Source organism: Octopus sinensis, linkage group LG29 (genome assembly GCF_006345805.1).
Source record: "Octopus sinensis linkage group LG29, ASM634580v1, whole genome shotgun sequence".
NCBI classification, from domain to species: domain Eukaryota; kingdom Metazoa; phylum Mollusca; class Cephalopoda; order Octopoda; family Octopodidae; genus Octopus; species Octopus sinensis.
The window spans coordinates 13,937,762-13,957,354 of NC_043025.1; the positions used below are offsets into that span (position 1 = coordinate 13,937,762).

General features: G+C 40.7%; 1 protein-coding gene across 1 annotated transcript; it reads left to right on the forward strand.

Annotated features, from left to right (window-relative positions):
- The first annotated feature begins 961 nt into the window (after positions 1–961).
- LOC115226102 (transmembrane emp24 domain-containing protein 2) lies at positions 962–18,502 on the forward strand. Its single transcript, XM_029797084.2, has 4 exons — positions 962–1,421; positions 12,281–12,476; positions 14,698–14,805; positions 18,263–18,502. The coding sequence occupies exons 1-4, from the start codon at positions 1,227–1,229 to the stop codon at positions 18,385–18,387; spliced, it is 624 nt and encodes a 207-aa protein (XP_029652944.1). The 5' UTR covers positions 962–1,226; the 3' UTR covers positions 18,388–18,502.
- The last annotated feature ends 1,091 nt before the right edge of the window (positions 18,503–19,593 follow it).

Below are 19,593 nucleotides of genomic sequence, written 5' to 3' on the forward strand. Positions count from 1 at the left end.
CTGTAAATCGAAACACGTTTTATTTCGGAATTTAATTATTCTTTACAAACGAGGAATTTAATTAAATTTTCCCCTAATTTAAGATAACAGGCAATTAGTTTATTGATTTAATTATTTTTTTTTCATCTGTGAAGATTGAAGCTTCGATTTATTCTTCCTTTCTGCTTATCGTCTGCCGTGTTTCCCGGACGCCCGTCTTTTTATGAAGGAGGAAGGGGGGAAAGTAGAGTATGTTATTAACTGCGTATCACTCGTATACTTCCGCTTTCGCTAACGTGTCTATTTTTATATTTAATTTTTATTTTTAAAAAAATTACAAAAACGAAATGTTTTAAATAAAAAAAGAAAAATTATTTGTGCTGTTTACGATTCATGACGAACAAGTTTTTGAAAAAACGGCGTGAACGACGACACGCTCACAGTCTTAATTTATGTCCCGTCACTTTGAAATATTTTTCTCATTTTGCTTAATTTAATTAAATTTTAATTTGCTCAGTCGCTTATTATATTTTACATGTACATATATTATTGTAATTAATCTAGATTTATTTCGTGTTTACATCACCGAGACGGAGTGACGCGTTGCGTTTCATTAACTGCAGAATATACACCCACCGCCCGTGTCACTAACACTGCACTCCCTCCTACTCCCTTTTATCACACTCCCCCTCCTTCATCGTCATCATCATCTCCTTTTCTTCTTCTTCTTGTTCTGCTCCTTCTTCTTCTTCTTCGTTTTCTTCTTCTTCTTGTTTTTCTGGCTGTAAACAGGGGCCCACAATGACGTACAGTCTACCCAGCCGTATACAGTAGCAGCAGACGAAATACCTGCTAAGCATTCCCCCCGGCGTGCTTAACCTTTCTGCCAGCTCAATCAAACAAACCACGATACAAAGCAATAAAATCATTCCCCTTCTGGTCTACCGTAGTTTTTCTCTCTTCCCACAGCGAAGCCGAACTCCGACTTCCGGTGACAACTTTTCAGCCATCTTTGACGACGGCTGTCCTTCCCAATAAAGCTTCTTCTCTCTCTTTCTCTCTCACATTCTGTCCCTCTCTCAACGTGTCTTACGTGGCATTAGCTGCAGGATTCATTCTTCTTCCTTATTCCCACCATCGCCTCCCCGTATTTCCTTCCTGCTCTCTCACAACAACCACCAAGAGCCGCCTGCCGACCATTTGACCGTTCCACGTTCCACTCCAGCTGATCTTGGCTCAATTCGACCATGGATACTTTCTTCTTCTTCTCCCTGTTCGTGTTGTCGCTCCTTGCGGCCCTCCTGCCGCAGTCCACGCTCGGCTATTTCGTCAACATCGACGCCCATGCCGAAGAATGCTTCTTTGACAAAGTGGTGTCCGGCACCAAGATGAGCCTCATGTTTGAGGTGGCCGAAGGCGGATTCTTGGACATCGATGTCAAGGTAAAACCACCCCACGTCTTTCCTCTCTCTCCGAACATTTATATATAAACCCTTTTCTCTATTTGTAATATCTCTATAGATGTCAATAAGCAGAATATTATTATTATGGAGGCGATCTGGTAGGATCGTTAGATCGCCGGGCAAAATGCTTTCTCGGCATTTCTTCCGACCCCTACATGGCAATCTTTCGTCTTTAGTAGACCTTTCCGTCGATTTCCGTAAAAAACTTTTAATTTTTACATATGGGCTTGCGGGAACTTTTGAAGTAATGAGAGCGAAAGAGACTAAGAGAAAGCGATTGTATGACGGGGGAAGTTCTTTTGAAGTTACCGTGCATGGCAAGCATTGATGTACATGTGTGTGTGTGTGTTTGATGGGGTGCGGGTGACAGACAGTATGTTGTGTAAGTGAAGTGCTTCTGTTAGTGTGTGTGAAAGAGAGAGATAACTGGAATTTTTTACTCGGTGTATGTGTATATGTATGTATATTACTTCGAAAGTTCCCGCAAGCCCATATGTAAAAAAAAAAAAATTTTTACGGAAATCGACGGAAAGGTCTACTAGAGACGAAAGATCGCCCTCTTACATTCTGAGTTCAAATCCTGCTGAGATCGACTTTGCTTTTCGTCCTTTCAGGGTCAGTAAAATGAGCACCAGTCGTGCATTTGGGTCTATGTAATCGACAAACCCCATTTCCACAAAATGAACCGACTGCAGAAAACAAATTATTAATGAAGTCCGCGAGTTTGCAGAATCGTTGGTCAACCTTTATATATTGACCGAATCGGTTAGAGCGCGTCGAACAAATTGCTTAACGGCATTTCTTCCCCCCATCTCATTACATTCTGTATTCGAATACCTATTTCTTTATTGCCCACAAGGGACTAAACACAGAGGGGACAAACAAGGACAGACACACGGATTAAGTCGATTATATCGACCCCAGTGCGTAACTGGTACTTAATTTATCGACCCCGAAAGGATGAAAGGCAAAGTCGACCTCGGCGGAATTTGAACTCACAACGTAACGGCAGACGAAATACCTATTTCTCTATTATCCACAAGGGGCTAAACACAGAGGGGACAAACAAGGACAGACATAGGTATTAAGTCGATTAGATCGACCCCAGTGCGTAACTGGTACTTAATTTACCGACCCCGAAAGGATGAAAGGCAAAGTCGACCTCGGCGGAATTTGAACTCACAACGTAACAGCAGACGAAATACCGCCGAGGTCAACTTCATCTGAGATCGTTTTGGTAGTAGATAAAACATCAGTTGAACACCGGGGTCGATGTTATGGACTAACCCCTCCCCTCAAAACAGCCTGCTTTGTACCAACACCTCAACCCATTATTATTATTACTGATCTGGCGGAATAGTAAGGGCACCGGTTCGAAACCGGGGTCCATATGGCCCCTTGGAAGTCACACTATAAGACTTTGCTGTTAAAATTTATCTACAAAAAATTCGTCATACTTCTAATTTCACGAAATATTTTAACAAATACATGATTTTTTTAATTAAAACATGGAATAATTAGGAGATTCAATCAGAGTAAAATAGAAATCGAAGGGATCCAGGGCGTCGAACAAAATGTTTTGCAACATATGTTCTGTATCTTGACGTTCGTAGTTCGAATCTCGTTGAGGTCAAATTTGCCTTTCATTCTTCCTGTGTCTGGAAAATAATACTAAATAAAAGGCACTACTGAACTATAGAGGTCCCGATGCATCTACGTAACGATCTGAAGGGCAGAATTAGTTTTAGGGTTAGTTTTTAGGGGTTACTGTTACCTGTTTTAACTTCTCTATTTGTAGTAGGTTGTTATTATTATTATTATTATTATTATTATTATTATTATGATGCCCCTGCCAAGGGGATGAATGGACAAGGTCGAATTTAAATTGCAAAGTGTTCAAATCCTGCCTGAGTCAAATTTGCCTTTTATCCTTTCGGGGCCGTTAAAATGATATACCAGTTAAGTACTGGGGGATCGATATAATCGACTAAACTCTCCCCTCCCCATGAAAAAACTGTTAGCTTTGTGCCTATCTGAAATATTATGTGTGTATATATATAGATTTGTATGTATATAAGTGTATGTATATATGTATGTATACAAGTATATATATGTATGTATATAAGTATATATATATATGTATATAAGTATATATATATGTATGTATATAAGTATATATATATGTATGTATATAAGTATATATATGTATGTATATAAGACTACGTATGTATGTGTATATATATATGTATGTATATATATATGTATGTATATATGTGTATATATGTACATATGTGTATATATGTGTGTATATATGTATGTATATGTATGTATATATATATGTATATATATATATAAAGTTATATATATATATACATATGTATATATATATATATGTATGTATATATATATGTATATATATATATAAAGTTATATATATATATACATATGTATATATATATATATATACATATGTATATATATATATATACATATGTATATATGTATGTATATATATGTATATAAGTATATATATATGTATATAAGTATATATATATATATATATATAAGTTATATATATACATGTATATATATATATATATACATATGTATATATGTGCGTGTGTGTTATATATATATATATATATTATATATATATATATATATGTCAATGTGTGGGTGGGTGCATTCATTCTTAACTTTGTTTTGTGAGAATTCTTGGTGTGAAATCATGTGTTTGAAGCATTTGTCTCTCAGGAGTGTCTGTCTGTCTGTGTGTCTCCCCCCCACCCCATGTACGTACATAATTACTGGCCAAAACGACCTGGTAATTGTGGCTGCATCGTCTTTCCTTTCCAATCCCCTCACTTTCGTGTTCCCTAAAGCAGAATGTCCTGAATCCCTCTTCCTTTTGTTTATCCACTCACCTCTGTGTGTGTGTGTGTGTAAATATATACAAAGTGGCACACCGGGCGGAATGCTTAGCGGTATTTCATCGGTCGTTACGTTCTGAGTTCAAATTCCGCCGAGGTCGACTTTGCCTTTCATCCTTTCGGGGTCGATAAATTAAGTACCAGTTACTCACTGGGGTCGATAAATTAAGTACCAGTTACTCACTGGGGTCGATAAATTAAGTACCAGTTACTCACTGGGGTCGATAAATTAAGTACCAGTTACTCACTGGGGTCGATAAATTAAGTACCAGTTACTCACTGGGGTCGATAAATTAAGTACCAGTTACTCACTGGGGTTGATAAATTAAGTACCAAGTTACTCACTGGGGTCGATAAATTAAGTACCAGTTACTCACTGGGGTCGATATAATCGATTTAATCCGTTTGTCTGTCCTTGTTTGTCCCCTCTATGTTTAGCCTCTTGTGGGTAGTAAAGAAATATATATATACAAAGAGGTGCTGAAAAGTTCCTGGTTTTGGGGAAAAGAAAATACAGAAGGATCAGTTAATATTCTTTACTCTTTTACTTGTTTCAGTCATTTGACTGCGGCCATGCTGGAGCACCGCCTTTAGTCGAGCAAATCGACCCCGGAACTTATTCTTTGTAAGCCCAGTACTTATTCTATCGGTGTCTTTTGCCGAACCGCTAAGTGACGGGGACGTAAACACACCAGCATCTTTTGTCAAGCGATGTTGTGGGGGTACAAACACAAATACAAATATACATATATACACATATACATATATATGACAGGCTTCTTTCAGTTTCCGTCTTATGCCGAACCGCTAAGTAACGGGGACATAAACACACCAGCATCGGTTGTCTAGCAATGCTAGGGGGACAAACACAGTCACACAAACACACACATGCATATATATATATATATATATATATACATACACGATGGGCTTCTTTCAGTTTCCATCTACCAAATCCACTCACAAGGCTTTGGTCGGCCTGAGGCTATATAGTCGAAGACACTTTGCCCAAGATGCCACGCAGTGGGACTGAACTCGGAACCACGTGGTTGGTAAGCAAACTACTCACCACACGGCCACTCCTGTGATTTTATTCAACATATTCCTGTCACAGATTTACACTCTTATTGCAGCAGTCCTTCAAATTTTTTAAGCCCTGTAAAAGAACTGGGAAAGTTTTGCCTCCGAACAGTCCTTTCATGATACCCTTGCAAAAGAGACCGACAGAATAAGTAACAGGATTTTTTAAATAAATACTGATGTTGATACATTCAACCATAAATTTTTAAAGGCAGTGCTCCAGCATGGTCTCAGTCAAATGAATAAAAGAATATATACATATCATTTCGAAATCGAATTGAACCAGCCAGGATCCCTGGTCTGGTGGTACGTAAAAAGCACTATCCGACTCGTGGCCGATGCCAGTGCCGCCTCGACTGGCTTCCGTGCCGGTGGCACGTAAAATACACCAATCCGACCGTGGCCGTTGCCAGCCTCGCCTGGCACCTGTGCAGGTGGCACGTAAAAAGCACCCGCTACACTCACGGAGTGGTTGGCGTTAGGAAGGGCATCCAGCTGTAGAAACACTGCCAGATAAGACTGGAGCCTGGTGCAGCCTTCTGGCTTCCCAGATCCCCGGTCGAACCGTCCAACCCATGCTAGCATGGAAAACGGATGTTAAACGATGATGATGATGATGATGATATATATACAGTGCGTAGATAGATAGATTCAAATGTGAATTTTATGTAGGATCCGAAAGGGGTCTCAGGGAGTAGCGTCCCTGCCTTCCTGAGCTAGTTTTCCACCACATTTCTTAAAAATTGTGGTAGAAGCCTTGGTCTCGGGACACTCGTGTCTAGAAACTGAGGTTGGGGGTAAACAAAGGCATGTGGAGGCACATGGCCTTGTGGTTAGAGCAGTGGATTCGCGGTCGAGGGTTCGCGGGTTCGAATCTCAGACCGGGCGATGTGTGTGTTTATGAGCGAAAACACCTGAGCTCCAAGCGGCTGCGGCAGAAGGTAATGGCGAACTTCTGCTGACTCTTTCACCACAACTTTCTCTCACTCTTTCCTCCTGCATCTTGCAGCTCACCTGCAACGGACCGGCGCCCTGTCCAGGTGGGGAACCCATATGCCAAGGAAACCGGGAAACCGGCCCTTATGAGCCAGGTGTGGCTCGAGAAGGAACAAAGCAAAGGCATGCTCCCCATAAAAAATCCATCTCCAAAACAGCCCTCATGATTGCAAAGGTTGGGGTGGGCTGCACCTGCCTGCTTCAGTTGCTATGGCATTGAGGTAGATTCGGCCACCACTGTTAACAGAGACAAAACCCAGATTTAAAACACTGGATGATGATGATGATGAGAATAAAACTAATCATCATCATCATTGTTCGACCGTGGTCGAGACAATGGAATTTACCATGCTACGCCAGACTTCACGGTCCATCATGGCATTACGGAGGTCCTGTTGCTGGATGCCTGTATCCCTGGAGATTACATCAGGGTAGGAGAGTGTGCACCCTCTGGTATTGCGAGTAGATGGCTTCCAGAGGAGAAGAGTAGAGATTACCTCTTTTCCAGCTCTACAACAATGTCCAGCAAACTGGACTCTCCTACCTTTCACTAATAAACAAATTTTGAAGGTGTATAATTGTCCATTCTTCTTCTTTCTGATGTCTTGGTTATATACCCTGTATGCTGTCTGAAATCCAATGAAGCTAACTCAGGATTTACTCAATGTGTGAAGTACCCTGTGATTCATCATCATCATCATCATCACTTAACATCTGCCTGGTCAGCTCCTGTCAAACCGTCCAACCCATGCCAGCATGGAAAGCGGACATTAGACGACAACGATGATGATGATGTGTGAATATATATTTCTTTACTACCCACAAGGGGCTAAACATAGAGGGGACAAACAAGGACAGACATAGGTATTAAGTTGATTATATCGACCCCAGTGTATAACTGGTACTTAATTTATCGACCCCGAAAGGATGAAAGGCAAAGTCGACCTCGGCGGAATTTGAACTCAGAACGTAAAGACAGACGAAATACCTATTTCTTTACTACCCACAAGGGGCTGAACACAGAAGGGACAAACAAGGACAGACAAAGGGATTAAGTCGATTATATCGACCCCAGTACACAACTGGTACTTAATTTATCGACCCCGAAAGGATGAAAGGCAAAGTCGACCTCGGCGGAATTTGAACTCGGAACGTATCGACAGACGAAATACGGCGACGCATTTCGCCCGGCGTCCTAACGTTTCTGCCAGCTCACCGCCTTATGATGTGTGAATATATGTTACTGTCTCTTTGTCTTGGTATCATGTGGTAGTTGTAAACGAGCGTCCTTGTTGTACAAGCAGTGTTGTTTTGTTTCCAATCTTGCATGGAAACGCGTCTGACCATGGGAAAATGTTACTTTGCTTGGACACAGATGAGGGTTGGCAGCAGAAAAGGCATTGTCCAGTCATAGAAAATCTCCCTCCACAAATTCCATCTGACTCATGTAAGCATGGGAGCAGCAATAGTGGGGGGGACAGGAAGGAAGGACATTGAAATGATGACAATAGTATTGACTGATGTGGCCTTTACTTTTATTGAAACCTTATTGGATATGAGGGAGATTTAGCTGATGTTTTTAGCAGGTCAAGCTCATCCTGCTGACTTGATAACCGGAGGTTTGTTGTTTAGTTTTATCCGTTATCTTTTTGCTTGTTTCAATCCTTAGACTGTGGCCATGCTGGAGCACCGCCTTGAAGAATTTTAGTTTCACGGATTGACCCCCACTACTTACTTTTTTTATATATTTTTTTTTTTGGTAAAGCCCAATACTTATTTTATCAGTCCCTTTTGCTGAACTGCCAAGTTACAGGGATATAAACACACCAACACTGGTTGTCAAGCAGTGGTGGAGAGGAAACAAACACACACATACATACATACATCATCATCATCAGCATCGGCATCGTTTAGCATCTGTTTTATAATTCAAAAATGCATTTGGATGAAGCGTTTATATTTGGATATCAATCAGGAGCGTCACAAATATCCCTAGCAAAGGAAAGCGAAAGATACACACACACTTATATACGTGTTCTGTAATATTTTCATTCTATTTTGTTTTTTATACGTCCAACCATGTGCTTTCACTCTCTCACCGTATATATATATATATATATATATATAATCATAATTAAGGGTTAATTGCAACAAGTTGCTCAAAACCACATACCGAAAATATTAGAAATAGCAGCTAAATTGATCACTATTTCTCCTACTAATAAAAAGTCTCCACAAACAAACAGAATTTGTAACCTGTATATGGCAAAAAAGGAAGAAAATAACGAAATCCCAGCCTTTTATTAGTAGGAGAAATAGTGATCAATTTAGCTGCTATTTCTAATATTTTCGGTATGTGGTTTTGAGCAACTTGTTGCAATTAACCCTTAATTATAATTATTATAACCCTTACCAAATATGGTCTTTTGCATACCGATAAATCTACAAGGTGAAATTTATTAATTTTATTATATTCCACCCTTTTTTGCATATATATATATATATATAGAAGCTCCAGCCCATCCAAAGTACCTTGGATTGTAGGATGGCCTGCTGTGCTTACCTTGGATCGTAGGGTGACCTGCTGTGCTTGAGGAGACCTATTGATACATGTACATCAACATCAAAATAAAAATCAAATGGAAATTGTATTTGTGATACCTGTGCCGGTGGCACGTAAAAAGCACCAACCAATCGTGGCCATTGCCAGCCTCGCCTGGCACCTGTGCCAGTAGCATGTAAAAAGTACCCACTACACTCATGGAGTGGTTGGTGTAAGGAAGGGCATCCTGCTGTAGAAACACTGCCAGATCAGACTGGGGCCTAGTGCGGCCTCCTGGCTTCCCAGATCCCGGTCGAACTGTCCAACCCATGCTAGCATGGAAAACGGATGTTAAACGATGATGATGATGATGATGATTATATATATATATATATATATATGGATGGATGCCAACAGTTCCATGAAGAAGTACCAATCCCTCAAGTCGATGGAACATGTGAAAGGGGGACACCCTGGAAGACATGGGACCAATCTGAGGATGCTGAACCTTTCAGACAAGATGACAAAGGACCGAGATGCCTGGCCCCTTGCTGTACTCAAGAAGACGCATACCCCCACAGCAGAAGCGATAAGGCCACTCCCCCTTGAGAAGACGATCAGCCTACAAGAGTCCCGTGCCGGGTGCCATGTAAAAGCACCCAACACCCAACTCTGTGAAGTGGTTGCTACTTGGAAGGGCATCAAGCCATAAAAAACCCAATCAGACTGGAGCCTGGTGCAGCTCTCCGGGTTAGACAGCTCTGGTTGAACTGTCCAACCCATGCCAGCATGGACAATGGACATTGAACGATGATGGTGGTGATGATGATGATGATATGTATATGTATATATTGGTATGTATGAATTTATGTGTGAGTATACTTTTATGTAAGGATGTATATATATATATATATATATTTTACAACTACCACATGATACCAAGACAACCACCTCACCAACAACAACACTGAACACCTTTTTGATCTCCATGTGTCCAACACACATGGACATGCCTACAAAGTCAGAAAACAACACAGCTCCTTCCATGACTTTTGGAAACATTTTTTCACGCTCAGAGTTGCTGAAGCATGGAACAAACTGCCTGCGTCAGTTGTTGACTGCCATGACACTGCATCCTTTAAGGCCCTCATGCTTTCCAAAATCCGCCGAAACTACACCTGATTATACATACACTTTAGATGAGTTGTAGTGCACCTGAGCACTGTACACAATTATTATTATTATTATATATATGTGTGTGTGTTTGTATTTGTGTTTGCCCCCCCCCCCAGCATTGCTTGACAACCAATGCTGGAGTGTTTACATTCCTGTAACTTAGCGGTTCGGCAAAAGAGACTGATAGAATAGGTACTGGGCTTACAAAGAATAGGTCCTGGGGGTCGATTTGCTTGACTAAAGGCAGTGCTCCGGCATGGCCACAGTCAAATGACTGAAACAAGTAAAAGAGTGTGTGTGTAGGTGCATGGCTTAGTGGTTAGAGTGTTGGACTCCTCATAAAATTGTGGTTTCAATTCCTGGACCCGGCAATGCATTGTGTTTTGAGCAAAATACTTCACTACACATTGCTCCAGTCTACTCAGCTGTAGAAACGAGTTTAGCCTGGAGAGGAAAGGGCCCCACCAGGCTTCCTTGCCTTAGATATACACTGCATGGCTGCAGTTCTCTTGGTTGGTGTTCATTTTCCCAGCTAAACAGACTGGAGCAATCTAAACTAAAATACCTGGATCAAGGAAACAACCTGTAGCTGATTCCAGGAAATTGTGAGCCATGCAGCCCACCTCTCTTTCTCTCTCTCACACACACACACACACACACTCACGCACCTGTAGCCATCTGTTTAATGGCATTTAGTGTCAGGGTGACGCTGTAATTGCCATGTTGGAGACACGTGGTGTGATTGTGACGTTGACAGGCTGTTCATTCACACAGCAAAAGACAAACTAAACGTTGTCGAGAGGGCAAAAGCAACATCTGTCTTGGATAATTACAGGGACTAAATAGCGAACAGCAGCTGGGGGGAAGAGGGAGTTTATTGATTTTGGATATTAATATATCAATTATGGCGGCGAGCTGGCAGAAACGTTAGCACGCCGGGCAAAATGCTTTGTGGTATTTCATCTGTCTTTACGTTCTGAGTTCAAATTCTGCCGAGGTCAGCTTTGACTTTCTTCCTTTCAGGGTCGATAAATTAAGTACCAGTTACGCACTGGGGTCGATGTAATTGACTTAATCTATTTGTCTGTCCTTGTTTGTCGCCTCTATGTTTAGCCCCTTGTGGGCAATAAAGAAATATATATATATATATAGGTGCAGGAGTGGCTGTGTGGTAAGTAGCTTGTTTACCAAACACATGGCTCTGGGTTCAGTCCCACTGCGTGGCTCCTTGGACAAGTGTCTTCTACTATAGCCCTGGGCCGACCAAAGCCTTGTGAGTGGATTTGGTAGACGGAAACTGAAAGAAGCCCATCGTATATATGTATATATGTGTGTGTTTGTGTGTCTGTGTTTGTCCGCCTAGCATTTCTTGACAACCGATGCTGGTGTGTACACAAATTATTATCTATTTGGCCAGTTTTGGAAAGGGATGTGAATACTTAAGGACAATGCTTCTACTTTCACTTGTTTCAGTCATTAGACTGCGGCCAGGCTGGGGCACTGCTTTGAAGAATTTTTAGTTGAATGCATCGACCCCAATATTTATGATGATTTATGTAACTTAGCGGTTCGGCAAAAGAGACCGATAGAATAAGTACTGGGCTTACAAAAGAATAAGTCCCGGGGTCGAGTTGCTCGATTGAAGGCGGTGCTCCAGCATGGCCGCAGTCAAATGACTGAAACAAGTAAAAGAGTATATATATATATATATATATATATATATATAGCTATACACTTGATGTTATCTCATCTCTCGTCCTTTCTCTATTATTTTGTTGCTTCTCTCTCTCTGTCCCCTATATTCCTTGCTCCCATTTTCGTCTCTTTGTCCTTCTCTTACACTTTTCCCACTTTCCCTCTCTCTCTCTCTCTCTCTGTCCCCTGTATTCCCTGCTTCCATTTCTCTGTCTCCCTCTGTTTGCCACCCCTTACTCTTCTCGCTCTCCTCTATATTTCTCGCTTAGATTTAATTCCTCAACAACTCTCCACCCTTTATCCTTCATAATCCTCAACATCACAACCCTGCAGTCCTTAATCTCTCTCTCCACGACCACAGGGGTCGCAATCAACATGTCGTTGCCCTTCATCAACATTATCTATTCTTCAATTTCCAGATCTACAGCCCTGACGGCAAAGTAATCCACACGGGTGACAGGGAGTCCAATGGCAAGTACACCTTTGCAGCACACATGGACGGCACCTACAAGTACTGCTTCAGCAACAAGATGTCTACGATGACCCCTAAAGTCGTGATGTTCAGTGTAGACATTGGTGAGAAGCCCAAGGACACAAACAACATGGACACCGATTGTGAGTTAATTTATATTTTAATAACCCTTTCGTTACCAACCCGGCTGAAACCCGGCTCTGGCTCTTTAGTACAAATGTCTTGTTTTCATAAGTTCTGGATTAAAATCTTCCACCAAACCTTAGTCACAATTTATGTTCCTAACACTAGCTGAATGATAACTAAGTTATTTTACTAAATTCTTTGTTATATTTAAAATTAATTGAAAAAAACACAGAGCATCTCAAAATAAATACGGTAACAAAAGGGTTAGCATATATAATAGAGAAACAATTCTTAACCCTTTTGATACCAACCTGGTTGAAACCACCTCTGGCTCTGTAGTACAAATGTCTTGTTTTCATAAGTTCTGAATTAAAATCTTCCACCAAACCTTAGTCACAATTTATGTTCCTAACACTAGCTTAATGATAACTAAGTTATTTGACTAAATTCTTTGTTATATTTAAAACAATTGAAAGAAACACAGAGCATCTCAGCAGAAGAAATATGGTACCAAAAGGGTTAAGATTTATAATAGAGAAACAATTCTTAACCCTTTTGATACCAACCTGGTTGAAACCACCTCTGGCTCTGTAGTACAAATGTCTTGTTTTCATAAGTTTTGAATTAAAATCTTCCACCAAACCTTAGTCACAATTTATGTTCCTAACACTAGCTTAATGATAACTAAGTTATTTTACTAAATTCTTTGTTATATTTAAAATGAATTGAAAGAAACACAGAGAATCTCAAAATAAATACAGTAACGAAAGGGTTAACCCTTTGATCTCAGATTTCTCTGTCAAATGTAAATCTTATTTATCAGGATTGTGGAGTCGAAACAAAACAACTTTGACTCTGACTCCCCTGCTATTGGCACCTCTGACTCAAATGTGTAATTAAGTGAAAACCATGCCATGTCGGACTGGATCCTGGTGTAGCCTTCCAGCGTGCCAGCCCAGTCATAATGTCCAGCCCGTGCCAGCGTGGACAAGGGACAGTAAATGGTTCATGATATGATGCTAAGTGGCATTTCTGAGTTCAAATTCCTCCAAGGTCAACTTGGCATCTCATCCTTTTGGGGGTCAATAAATTAAGTACCAGTTGAGCACTGGGGTCGATGTAATCAACTTTGCATGTCATCCTTTTGGGGGTCAATAAATTAAGTACCAGTTGAGCACTGGGGCCGATGTAATCAACTTTGCGCTCCCTACAAATTTCAGGCCTTGTGCCTAAGGATTATTTAAGGTAGCAAGCTGACAGAATCGTTACCACACCAGATGTGATGCTAAGTGGCATTTCTGAGTTCAAATTCCTCCGAGGTCGACTTTGCATCTCATCCTTTTGGGGGTCAATAAATTAAGTACCAGTACAGCACTGGGGGTCGATGCAATCTACTTGTCCCTTCCACCAAAAATTCCTGGCCTTGTGCAACGAGCTGGCAGAATCATTAGCATGCACGACAAAATACCGAACATCATTTTGTCTGTCTTCATGTTTCAAGTTCAAATCCTGGCAAGATTGACTTTGCCTTTCATCCTTTTGGGGTCAATTAACATAAGTACCAGTTGAGCATTGGGATAATGTAATTTGTTGACCCCTACCCTTAAAATTATAGGCCTTGTGCAGACACGAGAAAGAATTATCATTTTTACTATTTTACTATAGGTGCAGGCATGGCTGTGTGGTAAGAAGCTTGCTTCCCAACCACATGGTTCCAGGTTCAGTCCCACTGCGTGGCACCCTGGGCCTCAAGCCGACCAAAGCCTTGTGAGTGGATTTGGTTGACAGAAACTGAAAGTTGTCTGTTGTGTATGTATATATATATATATATATATATATATAAGCCCGTGATATATATATATATATGTACATATATATCTGTTTGTGTCTGTGTTTGATCCCCATACACACACATACATACATTGCTTGACAACCAGTGCTGGTGTGTTTACATCCCCATAGCCGAGCAGTTCGGCAAAAGGGAACCGATAGAATAAGTGCCAGGCTTTAAAAATCATCATAAATATTGGGGTCGATGCATTCAACTAAAGACTCTTCGAAGCAGTGCCCCAGCATGGCCACAGTCTAATGACTGAAACAAGTGAAAAGTAGGAGCATTGTCCTTAAGTATTCACATCCCTTTCCAAAACTGGCCAAATTAGATAATAATTTCTGCATCTTGAGAAACCCGATGCAATCATTGTGACTAAGAGGTTTTTTTTTTGCTGTTGTTTCTAGCACACCACAGTAAACTGTCTGGCATGATTGATGAGCTATCGACAGCCCTGACAGGTGTGAAACACGAACAGGAATACATGGAAGTCCGCGAGAGGATCCATCGAGCCAGTGAGTATATTTGTGTTTGTTATTATTGGGGGGTGGGCTTGTTTGGACAGCAGTTGTCCAGTTCCTGACTTATTCGTTGAGTTTGGAGGGCAGTTGCTCCTGTTGCTGGTTGTGGTGTTGTGAGAATGATCATCACTGTTGTGTTGTCGTTTGGGATGACCCCCTGTTGCAGAGGTAGGAAAACAGTTACCCATGGTTGTGGTGTTATGAGGGTAGTTACACAAGTTTTGGTTTTGTGAGGGCTGTTGCCCCTGTTGTGATTTTGTGAAGACAGTCAAACTTGGTTGTGGTGTTGTGAAGGCAGTCACCCCTGTTGTGGTGTTATGAGGGTAGTTACACAAGTTTTGGTTGTGTGAGGGCTGTTACCCCTGTTGTGATTTTGTGAAGACAGTCAAACTTGGTTGTGGTGTTGTGAGAACGATCACCCCTGTTTGTGGCGCTGTGTTAATAGTCACCCTTGGTTGTGGTGTTGTTAGGGCTGTTATCTCTGTTGTTGTGTTGTGAAGACAGTCACCCCTGTTGTGGTGTTGTGAGGGTAGTTACACAAGTTTTGGTTTCGTGAGGGCTGTTGCCCCTGTTGTGATTTTGTGAAGACAGTCACACTTGATTGTGGTGTTGTGAAGGCAGTCATTCCTGTTTGTGGTGCTGTGTGAACAGTCACCCTTGGTTGTGGTGTTGTGAGGGCTGTCAATTCTGTTGCTGTGTTGTGAAGGCAGTCACCCCTGTTGTGGAGTTGTGAGGGTAGTTACACAAATTTGGGTTTTGTGAAGATTGTTACTCCTAGTTTTGTGAGGGCTGTCGCCCCCTGGTTTTGTCGGGGGCAGTCACACTTGGTTGAGGTGTTCTAAGAACAGTCACCCCTGTTGCATTGTTGTGTTGGCTGTCACCCCTGTTTGTGGTGTTGTGTGAACAGTCACCCTTAGTTGTGGTATTGTGAAGGCTGTGATCCCTGTTCTGGTGTTTCGAGAGTAGTCTCCCTTGTAGCGTTGAGGGTGCGGTCACCTGCTGTGGTGTTGTGAGAATAGCCAACCCTGGTTGACTGTTGGTCAAGTATCTTCTACAATACCCAGATTGACCAAGGCCTTACATGTAGATTTGGTAGACAGAAACTGAAAGAAGCTTATTATGTGTGTGTGTGTATCATATATATATATATATATATATATATATATATATATATATATATCAACAATCAAGGAACGGCCATAATAGGCCATTCACCCACTAGAAATAACAGCCAAAGCTTCAACCGCACATAAAAGTCAATTCCGTAAACAGGAGAAAATTTAAAAAAACATTTACCCTGTAATTTCTTATACGATGCACCGTTTCGTCTGCTGTTTAATGGTAAACTAACCTGATTAAATTAAATCAAGCCAATCTTCCATAGGCCCTCAGATTCTTCAGTAAGAAGGGCCTATGGAAGATTGGCTTGATTTAATCTGAGGGCCTATGGAAGATTGGCTTGATTTAATTTAATCAGGTTAGTTTACCATTAAACAGCAGACGAAACGGTGCATCGTATAAGAAATTACAGGGTAAATGTTTTTTTAAATTTTCTCCTGTTTACGGAATTGACTTTTATGTGCGGTTGAAGCTTTGGCTGTTATTTCTAGTGGGTGAATGGCCTATTATGGCCGTTCCTTGATTGTTGATGTTGAACTTAAAAATGGTCTATGACTATTTAATTTTTTCCCACTAGGCCGCTGGTGGCAAAAAAATTCTACAAATTTTTTTTTTGCCACCCTATATTGATTAATTATATATATATATATATATATATATATATAATTATAATTAGGGTTTGGCAAAAAAATTTGCTTCACCACATACCGAACTTTAGAAATAGCAGCCAAAGAACCTAGCTATTTCTTCTACTGTAAGAAACAACTCTCAGACAATATATAAATATATACTCAAAAACAAAATTGTTTTGTTAAGCAAATTTTTTTTGCCAAACCCTAATTATAATTATATTCATAATTATAAAAAAAATATTGTTTAAATTTACCGTAAATGGTCCTTTTAATATGCTGAATATTACTTGGTGGAATTATTAATTATTAATTAATTAATTTTACCCTTTATTATTATTGATTTTATATATAATATCTGCTTGTTGCCCACCACTGCTTGACAACCGGTGTTGGTGTGTTTACATCCTTGTAACTTAGAAGTTTGGCAAAAGAGACCAATAGAATAAGTATCTGGCTTAAAACAAAAAATTACTGGGGTCAGTTTGTTCAACTAAAATCCTTCAAGGCAGTGCTCCAGCTTGGTCATGGTCTTATGACTGAAAAATATTAAAAAGAAAAAGATGCACACAAATACACACACACATATGGTGGGCTTCTTTCAGTTTCCACTTACCAAATCCATTCACAAGGCTTTGGTCAGCTCCAGGCTGTAGCAAATGACACTTGCCCAAGGTTGCCATGCAGTGGGACTGAACCCGGAACCTTGTGGTTGGGAAGCAACCTTCTTAACCATATATCCATGTCTACACACACACACGCATGTGGCAGGCTTCCACAGTTTCCTTTAATCTGATCCACTCTCAAAGCTTTGGTCAGCCTGTGGCCATAGTAGAAGACATCTAGCCCAAGGTGCTATGCAGTGGGACTGAACCCGGAACCTTGTGGTTGGGAAGCAACCTTCTTAACCACATGTCCATGTCTACACACACACACACATGTGGCGGGCTTCCACACAGTTTCCATTAATCTGATCCACTCTCAAAGCTTTGGTCAGCCTGTGGCCATAGTAGAAGACATCTAGCCCAAGGTGCCATGCAGTGGGACTGAACCCGGAACCATGTGGTTGGGAAGCAACCTTCTTAACCACATATCCATGTCTACACACACATCCTCATTGTTCGACCGTGGCCGAGACAATGGAATTTACTATGTTACGCCAGACTTCACGGTCCATCATGGCATTACGGAGGTCCTGTTGCTGGATGCCTGTATCCCTGGAGATTACATCAGGGTAGGAGAGTGTGCGCCCTCTGGTATTGCGAGTAGATGGCTTCCAGAGGAGAAGAGTAGAAATTACCTCTTTTCCAGCTCTACAACAATGTCCAGCAAACTGGACTCTCCTACCTTTCACAAGAGATGACACAGGTGGTAGTTTCCCATATATTTGCATTTTGGTTGGATGGCGCTTCCACGAGAGATTTTGAGCTCTTATAAGGAGGCGAGTGTAGGTTCCATCCAACCGCCTCTCAAGCTTCTTTGATAACGTCAGGTTTCTACACACACACACACATGTGGCAGGCTTCCACACAGTTTCCATTAATCTGATCCACTCTCAAAGCTTTGGTTGGCCCGAGGCCATAGTAGAAGACATCTAGCCCAAGGTGCCATGCAGTGGGACTGAACCCGGAACCACAAATCCATGGTTTTTGATATTTGTTCCTATATTTCTTTTTAATTTAATTTTTTTTTTCTTTTTCCAGTCAACGACAACACCAATTCTCGGGTGGTGCTGTGGTCATTCTTCGAAGCCGTAGTCTTGGTCATAATGACCCTCGGTCAAGTCTATTATCTCAAAAGGTTCTTCGAGGTGCGGAGGGTCGTGTGAGGCGGACGACCGACGTGGCGCGGGACGTGATGCAACATGGTGTTTAAAAAGATTAAAAGAAAAAAAAAAACAAAACACACACACACACACAAACAACAAAATAAGAAATTTGAAAGAAAAACAACACCAAAAAAAAACATTAAAAAAAACTTTTAAAAAAAACAAAAAAAAAATCAAACATTTTATGAAATATTTTTTTAATGAAAAACTATTTATGTTTTTGTTACTGCTTAAAATATGATTATTATTATTATTATTATTATATTATTATTATTAATACAATCATCCTCATTGCAATTGCCATTAACTAATATTATTAGTATTATAAATATTATTATTATTATTACTATTATTATTATTATCATCATCATCACAATCATCAACTGCTATTATTATTATTATCATTATTATTCTGAAATACAATCTTCATCATCATCTTTGCAATCTTCATTAATTATTATTATTAATTATTATTAATTATTATCAATTTCTAATATTGGCAACATGGTAACCGGATTTTTTTCTTTTTTTTTTTTTTCTTGAAGCAGCAAGGGCGGGTGAGGGGTGGGGCGGGGGGTGAATGGGTGGGGGGTACTGTTGATAAAAAAAAAATTTGGTTTCTCTTTCCCCCCCCCCCCCCAGCACGCAGCTGGTACTTACTTGCCTTTTTGCGATCGACGGGGGGGCCACCAACTGGACCACCAGGGGCAAATGGAAGGCAAAGAAGAATCGGTCGGGGTGAGATTTGAACCAGGAACCCGACAGGAGATGCTGAAATTAACTAACAACTACCACAAGACCATTCTCTTTGTCACTCTACCGATTCTCTCATACAGCCACACTATTAACGATTACTATTATTATTATTATTATGATTGTTGTTGTTGTTGTTTGTATTATTCCTATACACTCAACAGATTAGACCAGTGGTTTTCAACCAGGGTTCCGTGGAACCTTAGGGTTCCGCCAGTACAGTCCAGGGGTTCCGCAAGAAGTTACAAAACTGCTAAAATCGGCAGTAATTTTTAATTCTCCTGTGCAGATATGTGTGCATAAGACTATTAAATTATTGCACAGGGGTTCCTCGAGCCAGTGGAATGTTTCCTTGGGGTTCTGCCCCAGCAAAAATGTTGAAAAGCACTGGATTAGACTGTTGGAAAAGCACAGAGTCCTAACATCAGGCCCCAACAGGTTGCCTTAGATGCC

Coding starts and splice junctions, on each gene's coding strand:
- LOC115226102 (XM_029797084.2), top strand. CDS start 1,227: ATGGATACTTTCTTCTTCTTCTCCCTGTTCGTGTTGTCGCTCCTTGCG. Junction 1,422..12,280: donor TCTTGGACATCGATGTCAAG/GTAAAACCACCC, acceptor TTCAATTTCCAG/ATCTACAGCCCTGACGGCAA. Junction 12,477..14,697: donor AAACAACATGGACACCGATT/GTGAGTTAATTT, acceptor TGTTGTTTCTAG/CACACCACAGTAAACTGTCT.